Below are 20,995 nucleotides of genomic sequence, written 5' to 3'. Positions count from 1 at the left end.
TCGGGATGAAAAAGTAGACTTTTGGTAGACTTTCATGCTGTGGTTTATAAATTTTTCCTGCCCAAATGAAAAAGTTTAAAAGAATTTCTAAAATAGCAAAATAATGTTGTCTTAAAATAGTGATCGTATGTAAAAACATCACTTGAAGAAAGCCTTTTTTCTCATTACTAACTCATTAAACAAGCCACTTCAAGTCCGTATGTCCAAAAGATCATGCCTAGTTTTCAGTTCCTTCTCATTTGAAGCTGAGCACAAAGATAAGAACATGCAACCTCGACTGGGCTTGGACATCACACACAGGAGCCTGGGGGGATTGTTTTTCTGCTCTATGTTCACACTCTTGTCTTACTCAGAATGCAGGCAACTTGGAAATTCCACTGATTTCAAAGGACTGCTTCTGTGGAGTTGAAAACTTGAGAATAATTGCACTGCTGGAGTAGACGTAAAAAAAAAAAATCAGGCTTCCCATTTCTTGACTTTTTTCTCAATTTAATTTTGGATGTTTCAAACTATAGAGCACACACGCATAAAACCATCACCTCCCAGGATTTTCTGCTGTGGCGCAGTGGCTTAAGAATCGGACTGCAGTGGCTCGGATCCCTGAGGAGGCGCAGGTTTAATCCCTGGCCCCGTGCAGTGTGTTAAATGTATGCATTGCTGCAGCTGCAGCTCAGATTCCATCCCTGGCCCAGGAACTCCTATAAGCCTTGGGTGTGGCCGTACAAAACAAATCAAAACAAAAAACAAAACCCCCAAAACCCCCATCACCGCACAGCTCAATCAGTTGTTAAGCTTTGTTGATATTAACTTCTTTCTAATTTGTTTTTTTTTTTTTTTAAATGTCCTGTAATCAGTCTTTACTCCTGGGAATAACGAAAGCAAATCTCCTGAAATCTGAACCACGTGATGGTTACAAGCAGTTAGACAAACTGCAGGGCACAGTTGCAGAGCTGGCCTCGTCACTGACTTAGCTTCATAACAAACGATTCTAACATGAGAGCTTCTCCAACCTTCTCTCCAGTACACACAGATACACTCTCTTATGTGTATCTGCTTGGCAAATTCTGACCTATTCTCAACAATTCAGCTCTTGTTACCTCCTCAGTAAGGTCTCACACACCCATCGCAGGCACACTCTCTTCTCACTAACAAATACAAGCATCCCTTTCTCTCCGTTTCCTTGGCTCTAGTACCGTATTTCATCAACTTGAGGATGCACTATTATTTTATGCACTGTCAGTGCTATATGACCTTCCATCTATGTCACTGAACCCCAACTTCAGAAGTGGGAAAATGTGAGGAAACGTGGGCCTCAGAATCGATGAAATAGGGTCTCCCGGACTTCCTACTGGATTGCAATGGGGTATCTGTCTTCCCCAGCAGGCAGGCATCGCTAGGTCCCTACCAGAGGCTGGACACCATCCTGAGTGAGTGGTTCACACCATCTCCCAGCACAGCGTATGCAGAGTTTCTGACGTAGGACTCCATGTCTTAAGCCAGCAACATGCCTACAAGTGATGGGTAAGAGCGTATGTTCCAACATTCATCGGGATTGTGATTTTAACAAAAACTTACCCTCTTCTTTGCTGCCATTTCATTTTCTTTGAAGAGAAAGAGATCTCTGAAAAAGATCTTATATGGACTGTCCTTTTGGACCGACTCATCTTTTACTTTCTCTGTTAAAAAAAAGAAAAGAAAAGAAAGATAGCTGTTATCCCTCCTGTTAACCAGAACAAGACTCCCAGCAGCCGGGGGAAAGTAAGTAGGATGCTTGGTCTCGCGGGAGGAGGATGCAGGCAGCCTTGCCTCCCCAACAAGGCAGGGATGTAGGGGCTGGATCTTGGGGGGCAGGAACCACAGCTCCTCTGTATCCCAGGAGTAAAGGAAGGATCTGCTGCCCTAAACAGACAAGGTGTCTGAACACACAAAACCCAGCACTAGACAGATGAGGCTGGCAGCTGTTCATTAGTCCCCTATACTCATGGCCCAGGATAGGCAGAGGCCATGGGCCACCCAGGGCCACATCACATGTGTGCTCAGGAGCAGAGGGGACCAGAAGGGGCTGCGGGAGGCTTAAGTTTGGGTGTAGCAAGGGGAGGGGGCCCTCTGTTCCCACAGGAGGATGTGATGGACGTGTTGGAAGAATTCCAGGGGCTGGCAGGGAAGTGAAACCCATTCATTGAAGGGCAGTGGAGCGTCGTCCGTCCAGCTACCAGGGGAACTAGCCAGCTGGGGAACTGCCCCCACGGTGGGGTCATATTTGGCAGGTACAGGACTTAGGGTTAGGCCTTTGGAGCCCTCTGAGGCCGCAGGCTATCAAGGTGGCACCTGACACTGTAGGCTTTATGATCCATGCACAGAGACAGCCGAGGGTGGGTCCTGCAGCTGGGCTTGGAGACGGATTGTGCAAGAGAGTAGGCGACAGGCTTGGCCCAGGAGGGGCAACAGGAGTCAGGGACCCAGGGGAACTTGGAGCTGAGCAGCGCTGTCAGACCCTTGGCAAACACCCTAACCCCACACTCCCAGGCCAGAGCATGGACACGGACAGATACGAATGCCTGGCCTCCGTGTGAAGAAGGACGCGGCTAAGGAGAGAAGGGGGGGCGGTCAAGGAAAGGAGGGGACAGACGTGGAGAGAGGGGAGCTTCGCATGTCCTTCAGGATGACGAATAACTAATTGTTTTCTGTCTGGAAGCCTCGAGCAATCCAGCTAACTAGGACAGTTTGATGATGTGAAGTCCTTTCTTTTCAGGATTAAAAAGTAGAAGAGGAGTTCCCGTCGTGGCGCAGTGGTTAACAAATCCGACTAGGAACCATGAGGTTGCGGGTTCGGTCCCTGCCCTTGCTCAGTGGGTTAAGGATCCCGCATTGCGCTGAGCTGTGTTGTGGGTCACAGACGCGGCTCGGATCCCACGTTGCTGTGACTCTGGCATAGGCTGGTGGCTACAGCTCCGATTCGACCCCTAGCCTGGGAACCTCCATATGCTGTGGAAGCGGCCCAAGAAATAGCTAAAAAAAAAGACAAAAAAAAAAGTAGAAGAGAGGCCGCTCAGTGGGGACTTTCTAAACGCCTCACATAGAGACCCCACGTCCGATCCTTCCGGGCCGTGGTCTCCTGTCTCCTCCCTCGCAGTCCCCACGGAGACCACCCACTGGGCACGACGTAAGAACACGCTGCTGATTTCCTCTTTACCTTCAGAGATCAGGGGTACCGGCAAAAAATTGGATGACATTTGGTCTCCTGGCCCTGTCTGAAGAAAAGGAAACACTTTATTATTTGTTTGTGTGTTTGTTTATAAGCAAACACCTGCAACACATGTTAGTTCTTGGGCCAGAGAGCGAATGTGAGCCTCAGCTGTGACCTCTGATGCAGCTGTGGCAACACTGGAGCCTCCAACCCACCGCGCTGGGCAGAGCATCAGACCTGTGCCTCTGCAGCAACCCAAGCCGCTGCAGCGGGAGTCTTTTTTTTTTTGGCTTTTCAGGGCCACATCTGCCGCATATGGAGGTTCCCAGGCTAGGGGTCTAATTGGAGTTACAGCCGCCGGCCTACACCACAGCCACAGCAACACAAGATCAAGCTGCTTCTGCGACCTACACCACAGCTCACGGCAACACCAGGTCCTCAACCCAGTGAACAAGGCCAGGGATCCAACCGGCAACCTCATGGATGCCAGTCAGATTCGTTTCCACTGAGCCACGATGGGAACTCCTGCAGTTGGATTCTTAACCCGATGTGCCACAGCGGGAACTCCAGGAAGCACGTTTTTTAAAAATCTGTGAACAGGAGTTCCCGTCATGGCGCAGTGGTTAACGAATCCGACTAGGAACCATGAGGTTGCGGGTTCAGTCCCTGCCCTTGCTCAGTGGGTTAACGATCCGGCGTTGCCGTGAGCTGTGGTGTAGGTTGCAGACGCGGCTTGGATCCCGCGTTGCTGTGGCTCTGGCCTAGGCAGGTGGCTACAGCTCCGATTCAACCCCTGGCCTGGGAACCTCCATATGCCGCGGGAGCGGCCCAAGAAATAGCAACAACAACAACAAAAAAAGACCAAAAAAAAAATCTGTGAACATTTCATAAAGTTGCTATATTCACCTGCTAGTGACTCCTAAATCAGCTTTACTGCTTTCCAAACCAGTAATACACAAACTCTTTGATCAGCAATTCCAATTCTAGCAGCTTATCCCAGGGAAATGATCAAATAAGTGAGTCAAAAAGTATGTACATTAATGTTTGTTGACACATTATTTCATAAATAGGGAGTTGATTAACGATGCTGTACCCACAAAATGTGCCCTTAAAATGATACCCTGGTCATCATTAGCCTCTGTCCACAATAGGACAAGGAAAATTCAGAAGAACAGGGATCGTGTGGGTTAAAAAGTACCTGCGAAATCAGGGAAGTATTTGAAAAGTTGTTCAGTGAATGGGAGCGGTGGGTGATCCTTCCGCTTTGGATCAGGTTTGGGCGTTGGATTAGGTGAGTGAGGAAGTGTCCCCTAAAACTCGGCTATCAAGATAAAAAATGTCAATGCAACTTTAAAAAATCAGAATTAATGCAGGACAAAATCCATGATAAAATATCAAAGATCTAAACAGACAGGATCTGCCTCTGGGCTTACAGGACCCTGACGGTGGGTGCCCTGCTTGCCACAACTTTGTCCCCGCCCACGGCTCTTGTCTTTATTGAAAATGTGGATATTTTGTTCATTATGGGGTTTTTTTGCATTAATTTTGTTTAATAGTGAATTAAGGAGTTCTTAGAGGGGCTCAGCAGTTAACAAACCCAACTAGTATCCATGGGAACGTGGATTTGATCCCTGGCCTTTCTCAGTGGGTTAAGGATCCGGTGTTGCCCTGAGCTGTGGTGTAGGTCGCAGATGTGGCTCGGATCCCACGTTGCTGTGGCTGTGGTGTAGGCTGGTGGCTACAGCTCCGATTAGATCCCTAGCCTGGGAACCTCCATGTGCCGAGGGAGCGGCCCAAGAAAAGGCAAAAAGACAAAAAAAAAAAGATCATGGACTCATGATGCTCCTTCACCCTCACCCCTCAAGTTCCTCGTCTTTCGGAAGAGATGATAAGACTAGCACCCACCTGGTGGGACTGTTAAGCGTGTTAGCACACGTCCAGCCCTTTGCCAGCATCAGATGCACAGTAAGTGTCCTATGACTATAGCCCATGGAGAAAGTACTCTAAGGAGGGGAGCTACTGGGTGTGTTTGAGGAGACTAGCAGAGCTTGAACACCGTGAGCAAAGGGGAAAGTGATGGCAGAGGCCAAGGAGAGGACCAGGGCCCTGTAGGTCACTTCCTCAATGGAATAAAAATATTGAATGAATCGTGCCGACTGCTGGCCTGAGAAGAGATTATATGAGAGGCTGAGGGTCCAATAGAGAGCCCCGTTGTAAGGCCACCGCCACTGGGAGGCAAGCGCTAATGGGGCCCCTTGGGATAGTAGTGGACGTGTGGAAAAGTGGTCAAATTCTAGAAATATTTAGGATGTAGAAACCACAGGACTGGCAGCTGGTTTGGATGTGTGGTATGAGATAAGGAGCCTAGGAGATAAAGGATGGTCTTGCCATCACTGAAGATAGAGAAGGCTTTGGGGGAAGGGGAAGCTGGAAGTAGCCGAGGTTCTGTTTGGAACATGACAAGTTTGCGGTACCTATTAGCCACCGAAGAGGACCTGGCTGTAAAATATACTGTTCTTTCAAGTGAGTATCATGCTGGTGCTTTAATTAATTCTTGCATATTATGCAACTACCTGTGGTCACTATGTTATATAAAAACGGAGTCAGGTCCTTCGAGGTGTGTCACCATGAATGGCACTATGGAAGACCCTGGCCTCTGGGGACAGATGAGTTTGAATCCTGCCTCTCTCTGCCTCTTCTCAGCTCTTGGTCTTAGAAAGAGCTACCCCCCCTTAACTCAGTGAACCTGAGCTCCTGCTTCTATCAAGTATGGATACTCATCCTTTTCTTACAGCCTTACTGCAGTTTCCAAGCACAATTTAAAGACACAAAGTGCCTACTCATGATAGGCTGAGAGGGAAATCATTGCTTATGCTTTCTTCAGAGTAAATAACCAGATCTGTCCTCTTACTGGTCCACTCGTCTTGTGAACAACCGCAGCACTTGTATAGAGTAGGAGGCATCTGACAGCCAGCTTTCATAAGAAATGGTGAATTAGAGTTCTTGAATTTGGGTCATTTGAGAGGAACTGATCACCAGTGTTGATATAAATGTGGGGAATTTGACCCACCTTAGGGAAGGTTCTTTTTTTTCCCCCTGCAGCAGTACTGTGGCATATGGAAGTTCCCCGGCTAGGGGTCAGATCAGAGTTGCAGCTGCTGGCCTGCTTGATGTGAGCTGCACCTGCAACCTACATCTGCAGCTTGCAGCAACACCAGATCCTTAAACCACTGAGCGAGGCCTGGGCTCGAACCTGCTTCCTTATGGAAACTACATTGGGTCCTTAACCCACCGAACCACAATGGGAACTCTGGGCAGATTCTTAATATTCCAAGCGTCATGGAAGTGGAGAAAGAGGACTGGGGTTTTATAATATCCAAACTTAAAGTCCTAGACCAACTCTAGATAAATCCATAATAAAAATATCTAGCAGATGTGACTTGAAGCCATTTGTGTTGGATTTTCTCAACAACTTTCTCAACAGCTCAGTGAAAAGGGACTTGCAGATTCACTTATTAAGATAGTAAAAGCTCTGTCTCCCACATGCAAAAGAAGATTTAGACAGATTCTCTCAGACCCAATGCCTTTCAACTTTGTCCCTCCTCCTTCCCACCCACTTGGACAAATGCTGGGCGAAAAGGCTGTGAACTGTGTCCTTGGATGGTGTGGAGAGAGCTGCACTAGCAGTTTTTTGTTTACCCGAAAGCCAAGAGCCATTAGGTCCTTGGCCTGCTCCATGAGCCGCCTCTTTCCGTTAGGGCAGAAGCCAGAGTGAGGATGAGCCAATGACCTTCAGCTTGACCCCTAAGGACCTGCTGGCCTCAAGCTAAGTATTTTGTGTTTTTTTCTGTTGACTTTTCTGACTGCATGTTTTGCAAGCTGAAAAAAATAACTGAGGTCAAGAGGAAGAGGAAGGGAAAGAAATGGACCCATGTGAGGACTCTGTAAACGAAGAAGTGCTACAGGGATGCCGGTTATGTCGGAGGGAAAAAAATGTGTTATCCTCACCTCTCTATGATTATTTAACGATGACAAGAGGAGAGAAGTCCTCTCGATCTTCTGGCTTCTGCAGGCTTCTTGTTTGCAGGGGCTTTCAGACAGTGTGGTCTCTCTGGAGATGGGATACACTCAGTTCAACCACAGACGGAATCTCCATGAAGGAAAAACACAATTTCTTTTAGACTTACCGAGAGCTTGTAAGCTTTAAGTACATGGTATGTTCTTTGGAGTGCTATTGATTGAAATCAAATCTTTAACTTAATTGACCGACAAGACAAATAGCAGGATTATAATAAACTAATAGCAGTAGTAGTCAATAATAATAATAATACTTATTTAGAGCTAGCCTAAGTGATTTACATTTCATCTTATTTAAAGTTCAAACAATGAGTTCTGATCATGGCTCAGCGGAAACGAATCTGACTAGTATCCATGAGGATGCAGGTGCCACTCCTGGCCTTGCTCAGTGGGTAAAGGATCCAGTGTTGCCGTGAGCTGTGGTGTAGGTTGCAGACTCGCCTCGGATCTGATCTGGCGTTGCTGGGGCTGTGGTGTAGGCTGGTGGCTACAGCTCCGATTCGACCCCTAGCCTGGGAACCTCCAAATGCTGTGGGTGCAGCCCTACAGAGCAATAATAATAATAATAAAGTTCAAACAAGTCCATAAAGTAGAAAACAATTACCCCCATGATATGGATGAGAAAACTGAGGCTTAGAGACACTGACTAAATTTCCCAACGTCAAATAGTTCATCAGCAAAAGAAACGGAATTGAGACAAGATTTTGAATCCCAAAGCATTGTATTTTCCTGTCATTTCACCCCACCCTTTATAGCTATAATTGCACACATCTGCAAATATGCCCATAATTGCAAAATGTAACAGATTCAAGTCTAGCAGAAATTTTATAAATAAAATTCTATTTCTCTATGAATTAGTGACTTTGTTTCTATTTTCCATTATTTCCTCTTCTTACTTTATTCCTCTGTCTATATTATACCTTTCTTTTTAAAACTCTGAAGTCACACAACACACACACATCTGTTTGTGATTGTGCACCTGAGCTGTGAGTAATCTACGGATTTTTTCCCTTTAGGGTCTCGTTTCCTCACATTATCTATTGAAGTCTTTCCCACTTTTTTGTTTTCTTCTCTCTTTCGTACCAGACTGATCTCTTTTATGACCCTAATATGAAGCTAAAGTCTATATTCTTCCTTACTGTGTTCATCTAAAGGAGTGTTTGCTTTCTGTTTTTTGTTTTTAAGTGGCTTTATATGACCTAAAATTGACTTTTATATTTTGTGGTCTTGCTGGCCTCAGCGGGCTTTTATGGTATATTATTGTGTCCATGCAGTGTCTTCCTTTTGATTGTAAAGTCTTTGCTGGGCAGGGAAAGGGCCTTCCAATCTTTGAATGTTCTACAAAGCCTAACACAGAGCTTGCAATAAAAGTATAGAAAGAGAATACAATATTCGAGAAACTCAAAACAAAACCCGGTGCCTGCCAGAGTAGTCACGGCAAGTGACAGGGAGGAAGAGACGTGATTAAGAAGGACAAACACGGAGTTCCTGTTGTGGCGCAGTGGTTAACGAATCCGACTAGGAACCATGAGGTTGCGGGTTCGGTCCCTGCCCTTGCTCAGTGGGTTAACGATCCGGCGTTGCCGTGAGCTGTGGTGTAGGTCGCAGACGCAGCTGGGATCCCGTGTTGCTGTGGCTCTGGCGTAGGCCGGTGGCTACAGCTCCGATTCGACCCCTAGCCTGGGAACCTCCATATGCCTCGGGAGCGGCCCAAGAAATAGCAACAACAACAACAAAAAAGGACAAACGCCCTTCATTCGGTCTCCTGCCTTGATCCTTGGGTTCGCCCCACCGGATACAGGTGGGGTGGGGGACAGTGAGCTGAAACTGATTTTACCTCAACGAGTTCGGATCCAGGAGCCCTTCCAACCTATCCTTCAGGAAGGGTTAGGGGAAGATGGGCGAAGGCGCCGATCGATTCTTTGGTCTCGGCTCTATCCTCCCCCGCCCCGGTCCCCCTTCATCTCGGGGACCGTCTGGTAGGGGATCTGGGAGCGTAGCTGGCCAACCGAAAAGTACGCGGCACCCGCCACCGTGCTCGCGGCCACGCGGCCACTGGAGCACCTCCGCCACCGCAGCCCTCTCCTCCCCATCCCCGGGTTCCCTCTGCGGGAGCTCCCCCAGCGTCACCAGCTGCCGCTCCGGGCCCCTGGGCAGAGATTTCTCCCACACGGTCGCCTCCGGGGGGGTCTTTCCCGCGTCCCGGCACCCGCCCTCCTCAGGTGCTAGGCCCCCCCCACCTCCGCCCCCGTTCCGCTCGGGTCCCGGCGCCCTCGCCCTCTATCCTTCCGCCTGGTCACCAGATCGTCGCAGGCCACCTTTCTCTGTCCCCACCGCTTCCGGTGCCTTCTCTGCGAAGTAGGGACAGTACTCTCTACCACATTTACCCAGAACGAGACACAGCGGCCGAGACAGAGGCGGTTCCGTTGTAACATTTATTATGAAGCATCCTTCTTGTCGGTACTCTTCCTGCCGTCGCGACGCCCGTCCCCGGTGGCCCCGGAACCCGCGGCTGCAAAGCCCCGCCCCCCGGGCCGGGTGGCGCCACCGGCCTGCGGACCTGCCCCTCCTCCGCCCTTCTACGCGCCGCCGGAGCCCCGCAGCTTCGAGACCCGCTGTGCTTGGCGACATGGCCAGCAGCCACCGCCTCCTGCTGGAGAACGCGCGGCAAGTGGTGGCGGTGTGCGCCCGGGGCGAGCGCTTCCTGGCGCGGGACGCGCTGCACAGACTGGTGGTGCTGGAAGGCGCCAGCCTGGTGGTGGGCACGTAAGTGGCAGAGCGCTCTGCGGCTGCGGGTGCCCGGGGTCGTGCGCGTGCCAGGGGGACCCGTCCGCCAAAGCCCGGCTTGGGGCTCTTTCTCTAACTTGTGCGCTGCGGAGGGAGACATGGGCACGCCTGCACTCTTAAGCTCCTGTTGATAACGTTTTTGACCATTTCGGGTGTTTTTAATTTGGGGAAAAAAAAAAAAAAAAGAGCTTTCAAGCGACACCTCCCACTGGGGCGCATCAGGATCTGCCTCTGCTAATAAAATATCACTGCAGCAATCAGAAGGGGTAGGGGTTCTCCCGGATGCTTGCTTAAGTGCTGCTGCCTGCCTCAGGTGGCTGAAGATTTTTTTTTTTAAGGCAGACTTCTGATCCCTGCCTCCCCTCCCCCACAGGACCCCCTATCCCCAGATCCTTTTTTTCAAGTTTAACTGAGGTGTAATTGACATACAGCACTGTTTAAATTTAAAGTATTCCGTATGATTTGATTTACATACATCATGAAATGATTACCACAGTAAGTATACTGAACATCCATCCTCTCATAGAGACACAAAAAATCAAAAAAAGGGAAAAACTGTTTTTCCTTGTGACCAGAACTTGTAGGACTTACACAGCAATGTTCATTATATTGATCACGCTGTACATTACATCCGTAGTATTTATTTATCTCATAACTGGAAGTGTGTACGTTTTCACTACCTTCATCCAAGACCCACCACTCCCTCCTCGCCTGGGGCCAGGTCTTTTGAATCGGGATCTCTGTGGGTGGCATTCTGAGATCTGACTTTTTCCCAAGCACTGGCTCCCACCTGCCTGGTCTCTACGCAGAAGCTTTGGAACCATCGAAAATGCTGAGATGGGGAAGGCATGGGCTGATAGGGAATTCAGATTCCGCCACCAGAGAGGACACTTTCAGTTATGTTTATTTAAACTTCTGAGAATGGAAGAACAGCCCAAGTTCGGGAGGGCAGGCCTGGAGTGGGAATGGGGGTGGCATGCCCATTGGAGAGCCCCCTGGTGCTGTGCTTACACAAGGCTCACCTCATCTGCGATTGCTTAAAGTTGTGTAAGAGCCCAGCTTTTGGGGACTCTGGGTGTGTGTGTGTTAATTAACAAAGGAATAAAAACATTCCCAGTGTCACTGTCAAAAACTGGCTAAAATCAGTTAACAGAATAGCACAGAGGTAGGAATCTAGGGCTAGTTGATGACCCTACTCCATGGCCTTCCGAGGATCCAAATGCCTACCGTCTGGCTCAGCTGGGCATTGCCCTCCTCCTCAGTCACTGCCTCATCTCTCATGGCGCGTCTGCTTTCCAGCCAGTAGGAAAGAGGAAGGGAAAAGAACCCTGTGGACTAGAGTTGAGTCACGTGACCACACCTGGCTGATGGGAGACTTGGAAATAAAGTCTTTATTTTGGACAGTCATGAGAGCAGCTAAAATTTAGGAATCTAGCACTGTGGGAAAAGGGACCGTTGATCTTGGGGAACAACTGGCCATGTCTGCTGGATATGATTTGACAGTTTGCCTTGCATCTGACCAGAGTCACTTTTCGAAAGACACAACAAGCTCAAGAAAGAAATACAATAAATAGTGCCTGACACCGAAAGTCATTGATGACACATTTTAAATCATTGGTCACATATTTAAATCACTTCTCACACTATTTCCCCTGAACTTAAGATAGGAATGCTTTCTCGATTTTTCTTCAGGGATGGGTTCCTAAAAGCCATTGGTCCCGCTGATGCCATTCGAGAACTGTTTGCGGAGGACACGTTCGAAGAGAGAATTGACTGTTCTGGGAAATGCATCTTGCCAGGTATTAACCTCTCTTTCAATAAAGCCCTGAAGTCAGTTTTAGTAATGTAAAGAGGAAGAGTAATAGCGTGTTTTCAATAGGTTCTCAAGATGAAAATAAAATATAATAACAGCTCCCATTTATTGAATTTGTACTGTTAAGTAGCTAGCTGCTTTACAAACAAATACATTTGCATGTTGCGTTCTTATACCTGCCTGTAAGGTGTGCCACAGATTAGAACACTCATGTTTAGGGGTGAAAATCTTACCGGTGAAAGGGCAAGCCGGGAATCACATTCATTTATTCACTGCGCTTCTTCCCACTCACATGGTGGAGAGAAGCCAGCTATGGTGGGTTTAGGTTCAAAAACTGTCACCTTTATCCATTCAGTGCCAAAGAGAGGCAAACAGGGCAAGCTATTCTAATTCCAGAATATACTTTACATTTGTATGGAATACGCAACAAAGGATTCATCTCTAGACAGAAAACAAACAGAAATTTCACTGAAGTTCATTTGTGTCTTAATGGTTGACAACAGAATCGGTTTATTAACCGTTACCTCCTATATTACTTGGGTTTTATGGCTTCATGTAATCATCTGAAACAAGTTTCATAAATTTTGAGTTCTGTGCAAACACAGAGGCCAGGATTTATGCTTTTAAAATGGGTGCGGTGTACATCTGGCAGAGCTTCTATCTTTTGGCTCTTGGAGGTCAGGAGAGAAAGTCAGGATGACACCTCAGGAGAAAAAGAAGAATATAGTAGACACCAATCTGAATAGAGACTTTTTGTTGTTGTTGTTGTTGTTGTTGTTGCTATTTCTTTGGGCTGCTCCCGCGGCATATGGAGGTTCCCAGGCTAGGGGTCCAATCGGAGCCGTAGCCACCGGCCTACGCCAGAGCCACAGCAATGCGGGATCTAAGCCAAGTCTGCAACCTACACCACAGCTCACGGCAACGCCGGATCGTTAACCCACTGAGCAAGGGCAGGGACCGAACCCGCAACCTCATGGTTCCTAATCGGATTCGTTAACCACTGCGCCACGACGGGAACTCCCTGAATAGAGACTTTGATTGTACTCCAATCAGCACTCAAGAGCCATTTAATCCATAAGGTATTTTGCATGTTCTGGAAAAACACACTCTACTGAATTGTACCTGGATAAACAAAAGTTCCAAGTGATTACTTTATAGTTTCTCTTTAATAAATACATTTCTCTTTGAAAATTTTGTATTGACGTATAGTTGATGTATGATAAATTATAGGTGTACAATATAGTGATTCATAGTTTTTAAAGCTTATATTTCATTTAGTTATAAAATACTTGCTATATTCTCCATTATAATCTACTTCTTTCTTAGCGATTCATCTTGCTGGTTTCATATTTTTCCTCCTCAAAGTCGAGGGTAGGGGTTTCTTACTCTGTGTTACACCCAGATGATTCCTTGGTGATACAGTCCTTGGTTTTGTCCAACTTAATAGATTTGACAGCCTGTTTTAAAGCTTGCTTGCCGAGCATGGATTTATTGGGCAAAAGAAGCTGCATTTCTTTTCTTTTTTTTTTTTTTTTTTTGTCTTTTTGCTATTTCTTTGGGCCACTCCTGCGGCATATGGAGGTTCCCAGGCTAGGGGTCGAATTGGAGCTGTAGCCACCGGCCTACCCCAGAGCCACAGCAACGCGGATCCGAGCCGCGTCTGCAACCTACACCACAGCTCATGGCAAGGCCGGATCGTTAACCCACTGAGCAAGGGCAGGGACCGAACCCGCCACCTCATGGTTCCTAGTCGGATTCGTTAACCACTACGCCACGACGGGAACTCCGTATTATTTTTTATTTTATTTTTATTTTTTGAGAAGCTGCATTTCTTTAGGGGATGTTTTCATCATGTTAAGTCAGACTCCTCCGTGAGAGCCTCCTAGACCAACCGAGTAGCGTCTTCTTGGAGCCGTGGGGACAGCTGTTTCTGCCTCCGCACACCTGCAGGATGGCTGACCACCCTCATGCTTTCCTAAGACCTGTATTGTATAGTCTACCGATTGTCTCCTTTCAATGTCTTAACTTTAAAAATGATTTGATTGATTGATTACAGGTCTAGTGGATGCACACACACATCCAGTGTGGGCTGGTGAAAGAGTTCACGAGTTCGCCATGAAGGTAACTGCAATAAACAATGGCAGATGGGAATAAAGCACAAATTATAGACAAATCGTTTTCTAAGGAGTTGGTGGGCTGTTAGGCTTTACAGAATATATCCCCCAGGTCTTTTTTATTGACGTATGCTTAATTTACAATGTTAGGTTCAAGTGTGCAGCAATGTGAATATATATATATATTCTTTTTCAGATCCTTTTCCATTATAGGTTAGTATAACATATTGAATAGAGTTGCCTGTGCTATAAAGTGGATCCTTGCTGTTTACTTGTTTTATATATGGTGGAATTTATGTTCATCCCTAACTCCTAATTATCTCCACTCTTCCTGCCCCATCCTCTTTGGTAACCATAAGTTTGCTTTCTATGTCTGCAGATCTGTTTCTGTTTTATAAATAAGTACCTTTGTATCATTTTTTAGATTCCACATATAAATGATATCAGTCTTTCTCTGACTTACTTCTCTCAGGGTGATAATCTCTAGGTTATCACCCTTGTTGCTGCAAATGGTATTATTTCATTCTTTTTATGGCTAAGTAATATTCCATTCCACACACACACACACACACACACACACACACACACACACACAACCTTTGTCCATCATCTATCAATGAATATTTAGGTTGCCTCCATGTCTCGGCTATTGTGAATAGTGCTGCTATGAACATTGGAGTGCATGTATCTTTTCAAATTAGAGTTTTGTCTGGATATATGCCAAGAGTGTAGAGGCTTCCTTTTTCTCCATGCCCTCTCCAGCATTTATTATTTGTAGACTTTTTAATGATGGCCATTCTGAGGTGATAGCTCGGTATAGGTTTGATTTGCATTTCTCCAATAACTGGCCATACTGACCAACTTTTCATGTGCCTGTTGCCCATCTGTCTGTCTTTGGAGAAATGTCTAATTCTGCCCATGTTTTGATTGGGTTGTTTGGGTTTTTAATTTTTTTTTTTTTGTATTAAGCAGTATGAGCTGTTTGTATATTTTGAAAAGTGACATGTTTTTTAAATGGATATTTTTACTGTAATTTATGGAAAATAAATTACAACAGCTGATATTGAATCTTTATTTTGTGCATAGGGCTAGCCATCATTTTAAGTAGAATAGTTTTCAAAATGGTTTAGGTGCAAAATCCTCCTTTTAAAATAGGGCTGACCTGCTTTGCTCACTAATTTCTCCTCTCTTTCTCTTCCTCTCGGCCCATCAAAGGCAGCCTTTGAAGGGACTGAAGGGACTCCAGGAAACAGTTTGAAAATCACTATTCATTGTGGTCAAACTTGGAAAAATACATTATTAATCACAAAAATAAATACTGTTGCCTTTTTTCCCCAGAAAAATGAGACTTGTTAAGAAACATAAATTGTAGTCTAGCAAAGGCTCAGTGACTAACAAAGTCATTAATAAGCCCTAGTCAACTCCCAAATCCCTGGTTGGACCTATTCTCACATTGCTAATTTGTTTTTAGTAGACTTTTTTGGGGGGTCTTTTTTTTTTCTTCTTTTTTTAGGGCTGACACCCACAGCTTGTGGAGGTTCCCAGGCTAGGGGTCCAACTGGAGCTGTAGCCACAGCCACCCAGGAGCAGAGCCACGTCTGCAACCTACACCACAGCTCATGGCAACACCAGATCCTCAACCCACCAAGCGAGGCCAGGGATCAAACCCTTGTCCTCATGGATACTAGTCGGGTTTGTTAACTGCTGAGCCACTCTGGGCACTCCGTGTTTTTAGGAGACTTTATTTTTTAGAACAGTTTTAGGTTCACAGCAGAATTGAGTGGAAGGTACAGAGATCTCCCATATCCCAACCCCTATCCCCCACCACCCCAAGGACAGCCCCTCTGTTTCCACCATCCCTGACCAGAGTGGGATTCTGTTACCGTGGATCAACCTACGTTGGCGTATCCCTGTCACCCAGAGTCCATAATTTTGGTTTCTCTTTGTGTTGTGTGTTCTATGGGTTTAGACAAAAATATAATGACATGTATCCAGCATTGTAGTGTATCCTGCAGAGTGATTTGATGCTCCTAAAAATCCTCTGTGCTTTCCTAGTCGTCCCTCCCTCCCCACGACCCCTTTAAATCGACCACTGACCTTTTTAACTGTCTCCATAGTTTTGTTTTTCCCAGGATGTCACGTAGCTGGAGTGCCACAGTATGTATGTAGCCTTTTCAGATGGGCTTCTTTGACTTAGTAATAGGCCATGAAGCGTCCTCCGTATCTTTTCTTCACATTGTTTAAAAACCAAACTAAACAAATGACATCCTAACAGCTACACCGGATTCGTTCACAAAAAGAAAACCTGTCTTTGGATAGTGTGTCCCTTTCTCCATGACCTAGAGCTGTGTTTAAGACTTTACCGCATCATAGAGGAGTTCTCTTGTGGCACAGTGGGTTAAGGATCCAGCACTGTCACTGCAGTGGCTTGAATCACGGAGGTCAGGCTGGAAAGTCCAGGTGGCCAAATACGGAGGGGTGGAAACGCCCTGGGTCTCTTAGTGGAGACTCGGATGACTGCAGTGGGATTCCTATCCCCAAGCTTTTTTCCTAGGTGCTGAGGGGCGGGCTGAGGCTAGCTGATTCACACTGGGGCTGACTCAGTTGTTAAAAATCCAGAAATCCTTCTGTGCTTGTTGGTAAATGGTCGCTACTGAGACCCCAAGCCCCCGCTGCATCTGCATTTCTGCCACTTGGGTCCCTTCCTGGCACACCCCTGCCTCCCTCCCCAGCTCGCCACCACCCAGGCGAAGCAGGGACTTGAGGATCTGTGTGCCCCAGCATCCTTTCTGATGGGTGGGTGCCTGTGCCATCTATATTGTTAATCAGGTCGAATGTCACCCTGGGTGTAGGTTGCACAGACTTGTCTGCAAACCTCCCTGCATTTCCCAAGCCTGAGGATGAGCCGGTGTGTTCAGTTGGCAGGAGCCACGTACATGGAAATCCACCAGGCTGGAGGAGGGATCAATTTCACGGTGGAGCGCACGCGCCAGGCCTCCGAGGAGGAGCTGTTCCGCTCCCTGCAGCAGCGGCTGGGGTGCATGATGAGGGCGGGGACCACGCTGGTGGAGTGCAAGAGCGGCTACGGCCTCAGCCTGGAGACGGAGCTCAAGATGCTGCGCGTGATTGAGCGCGCCCGGCGGGAGCTGGACATCGGCATCTCGGCCACGTACTGCGGGGCCCACGCAGTGCCAAAGTAACCTCAGCCCAAGGGACCGGGGCTTACCCAGGGGTTTTGAGAACAAAGAAAGAGTTGGGTGGCGCCCAGGTGGGGGGCTGCGCGCCCCAGGGGGGGAAGGTGCACCAGCCCTTTGGCTCTTGCGGTGAGACCAGAAGAGCCTTTAGAAAGATGTCCGGGTTCTCACAGTCAGTCATCTTATGCGCGTGGTTCTGGGAAGGTGGACCCCACCAGATGCAGCAGGTGCCCAGCACACCCATCCGCCTGCAAGTCCCTTAAATGTCGGAGGAAGAAGAGATGCTCAAAACTCTTTTAGTTAACAAAAAGAAATTCCCTGATAGGTCCAGTAAAATGATAGATATTAATTGAAATTGTTTGCCATGACAGAGTATAAAGGCATTTTAGAGATTGAGTAACGCCCCCTGGGTCAAGATGATACACAGAGGTTTTTATTTTTGTTCATCTGTTTGCTTATTTAGCAGCAGACATTTTTGTTTTATTGTTGTAAAGGTTTTTTTTTTTTTTTCCCCAGCTTTCCTCTTTATCTAAAAAGTTCTTGCTATATGGATTTGCTGTAGACAATTCTGTCCCCTTCTGTATCTGCATCTTATCTGTCCTAGCTTACTAGATCCCAAGGCCCACAGTTCCAGAACCAAAAGATCCAAAAGAAAATCCAGGACTTGAAAATGCACAAGGTGGCTCCAAAGTCTTAGTGCAGTTTTTTTAATTTTTAAAATTTTTAATTTTTTTTGTTACACCCATGGCTTGCAGAAGTTCCTGGGCTGGGGATGGAACCTGTGCCACAGCAGTGACAATGCCAGATCCTTCACCCAATGAAGCACAGGAGAACTCTGTTAATGCAGGGTTTTTTTTTTTTTTTCCTTTCTTTTTTTCTTTTTAGGGCCACACCTGTGGCATATGGAAGTTCCCAGGCTAGGGGTCAGATTGGAACTGCAACTACTTACCTGTGCTGCAGCTATGGCAAAATGGGATCTTAGCTGCATCTGTGACCTACACTGCAGCCTGTGGCAACGCTGGATCCTTCCTTAACCCACTGAGCGAGCTCAGGGATCAAACCCACGTACTCATGGATGCAAGTTGGGTTCTTAACTCACTGAGCCACAGCAGGAATTCCCCTTAGTGCAGTTTCAGGTTGTGATGGCCTAGATGACATATGCTGCAGGCTTACAAAAATGGTTCAGTGATTTAAATAGTAAAATCAGTCAATAAATTATATGAAGACATGAATAATTACATCCTTTAAAGATTAATCATTTAAAATTTTTCACATTGTTTTGTGAACTTCGAAAAATCAAACTTTAACGTTAATATTCTGTTTGACATCTTCAATCAGAGGAACTAAAAAAATGAACATTGAAAATTTTTATGAAACATTTACAAATCTAATTAAGTAGAAAATAAACAGAATTAATATTTCCAATGATAGGTGTTGTATGTTTTTAGCAGTTATACTTCTGAAATTATTAAGAGCTGAAACTGCCCTAAGACTTTAGGGATAGCCTGTCTCTGACGTCTGTTTTTTTTTGTCTTGTTTTGTTTTTTTTTTTCAGTAGGAAAGGCATTGTGACATGGTGGAAAAGTCTCAGGCTTTGGAGGGACACCAAACCTAGGTTTAAATCTAGCTTCGCTACTTTCAGCTGGGCGATTTGGGAACATAATCTAACTTCTCTGACTATGAATTGCTCATCTGTAAATCAGCTGTACAACACCCTTATTCTATATGATTGAAAATTAGAAGCAACATGTATTAAGTACTGTCTCCTCAGAGTCTGCCTCTGTCTACCTGCCGGGATGGTTTTTGCCGAGTGAGAGCCTTCTCTGTGTGACAAACACCAGGCTGAAATTTACAGACATTTTCTCCACGTGCCAGTTAGCCTCTGAGGTCTGATCTTGACCCCCGATGGTAAAGCCTGAGGCCCAGAGGAGGCCAGATGACATCTATATCATGGGTCCAAAGTTATACAGGCAGGGAGTTCCCATCGTGGCTCAGTGGTTAACGAATTAGACTAGGAACCATGAGGTTGCGGGTTCAGTCCCTGCCCTTGCTCAGTGGGTTAACGATGCGTCGTTGCCGTGAGCTGTGGTGTAGGTTGCAGACGCGGCTCGGATCCCGCGTTGCTGTGGCTCTGGCGTAGGCCGGTGGCTACAGCTCCGACTCAACCCCTAGCCTGGGAACCTCCATATGCCGCGGGAGCGGCCCAAGAAATAGCAACAACAACAACAACAACAAAAAGTCAAAAGACAAAAAACAAAAAAACAAAAAAAACAAAGTTATACAGGCAGGAAATGGCAGCGCTGTGTCTCTCTGACATGAGAGCCCAGCCCTTTCTCATATATAACTACCCCCAAATCTTAGAATTTCAGGGCCTCCTGCTCTCCTCTCCTGCCATGTCCCCAAATGGTGAGACAGAACGGCTCAGGCAGATGCTTCTAGAAACTGTGGAAGAAGAAAAAGTCAGGGTGATGGCTGGGGCCTTGGTAAGGGGCCCACAGTCGCGTTGTTAGGGAAGCATCCGGGATGTCCTCTAAGTGTCCTTGACAAGAAGATTCAGTTTTTCAGCCACGTGGCCTTGCTGGCGTTCCCAAAGACAGCCTGCGTGGGTGAGACATCTGGGTTTCTGAACTTAGGGTCCATGTGTCTGGAAGTCTTATCAGTACCTCTGCTGTCTAGGTCTGTGCCAATTAATTGCTAAGCATCCTGAGTTGTAACTTTGAGTCTTTCTTTAGCTCTCTGAGGCTTCGGATCATTTACCTTCAGTTTCTCAGGTTCTCGGAGTGCCAGAAACCCCTTTCTCCCATCGGTTTTTTTAAACTTGCCCCGTGGTAATCGCCTCTTCTCCCCTCAGAGGAAAAACTGCTCCTGAAGCTGCTGATGACATCATCCACAGCCACCTCCCAAAGCTGCAGGAACTTGGGAGAGACGGAGAAATACGCGTTGACAACATAGATGTGTTCTGTGAGAAAGGGGTCTTCGATCTCGAGGCCACCAGAAGGATCCTGCAAAGTGGGAAAGACACGGGGCTGCAGATTAACTTTCACGGGGACGAGCTCCACCCAATGAAGGCGGCCGAGGTACGGTTGACCTTGGGCTCCTGCTCTGGAAACTCGAGTTCGTTCCGAGGAAGGAGTGGCCTTCGGAAAAGACAGAGAGTGAGGAGATGTGTTTGCACGGTGTGCGGGTTGGTCCCGTTAAGCCTTGGGGTCCCTGACTTTTTGCCGATCACCTACTTTTATCATCTCCTCCTGTTGACCCTAGCAGAAGGAGAACCTTTGTGATCTCATGTCCTGAATTCGCAGCCTGTTGGGATTGGCACGCAAAGCCACCCTGGCACAGTCGATTAATTGCACGTGCACCTTCTAGAATCTGGAAGCATCCAGATGAATTCTAGTGGAGCACACCATTGATAGCCCCAAGGTGATTTTTAAATCTATACGTCTCTCCCAGATGTATTTATTCCTGCTTTCTGCAAATATTGGCATGTCTGCTCTGTGCCAGGCCCTGTTTTTGGCACTGAGGGTTCTGCAGTGAGTAAGAGGCACGAAATACCTGCAGCTATGGGTCTAGCTGTCTTTCCTTTAAGCCTTGGAGCTGAACAAGCAACTGCCTTTGGGGCATATGAGCAAATGTAGATGCTGCACCTGTGTCTTCACTGCCCCGTGTTCAGCAGTATGAAGTCTCTCTTTTTTTTCTTTTTGGTCTTTTTAGAGCCACACCCGTGGCATATGGACGTTCCCAGGCTAGGGGTCGAATCAGAGCTAGAGCTGCTGGCCAATGTCACAGCCACAGCAACACAAGATCCGAGCTGCGTCTGTGACCT

General features: G+C 46.9%; 1 protein-coding gene across 2 annotated transcripts in view; it reads left to right on the top strand.

Annotated features, from left to right (window-relative positions):
- The first annotated feature begins 9,601 nt into the window (after window positions 1-9,601).
- AMDHD1 (amidohydrolase domain containing 1) overlaps window positions 9,602-20,995 on the top strand; it is a 22,918-nt gene continuing 11,524 nt past the window's right edge. For both annotated transcript variants that reach the window (XM_047788240.1, XM_047788239.1), the window contains exons 1-5: window positions 9,602-10,030; window positions 11,744-11,850; window positions 13,921-13,985; window positions 16,897-17,174; window positions 20,024-20,249. In XM_047788240.1, coding sequence (XP_047644196.1) covers window positions 9,705-10,030; window positions 11,744-11,850; window positions 13,921-13,985; window positions 16,897-17,174; window positions 20,024-20,249 — 1,002 coding nt within the window. In that variant the 5' untranslated portion in view covers window positions 9,602-9,704. The remainder of the gene's footprint in view (window positions 10,031-11,743; window positions 11,851-13,920; window positions 13,986-16,896; window positions 17,175-20,023; window positions 20,250-20,995) is intronic.

The sequence above is a fragment of the Phacochoerus africanus genome, chromosome 7 (genome assembly GCF_016906955.1).
Source record: "Phacochoerus africanus isolate WHEZ1 chromosome 7, ROS_Pafr_v1, whole genome shotgun sequence".
NCBI lineage: Eukaryota > Metazoa > Chordata > Mammalia > Artiodactyla > Suidae > Phacochoerus > Phacochoerus africanus.
Note: the sequence above shows the minus strand (reverse complement) of the source record. Positions and strands in the feature narration are given on the sequence as shown.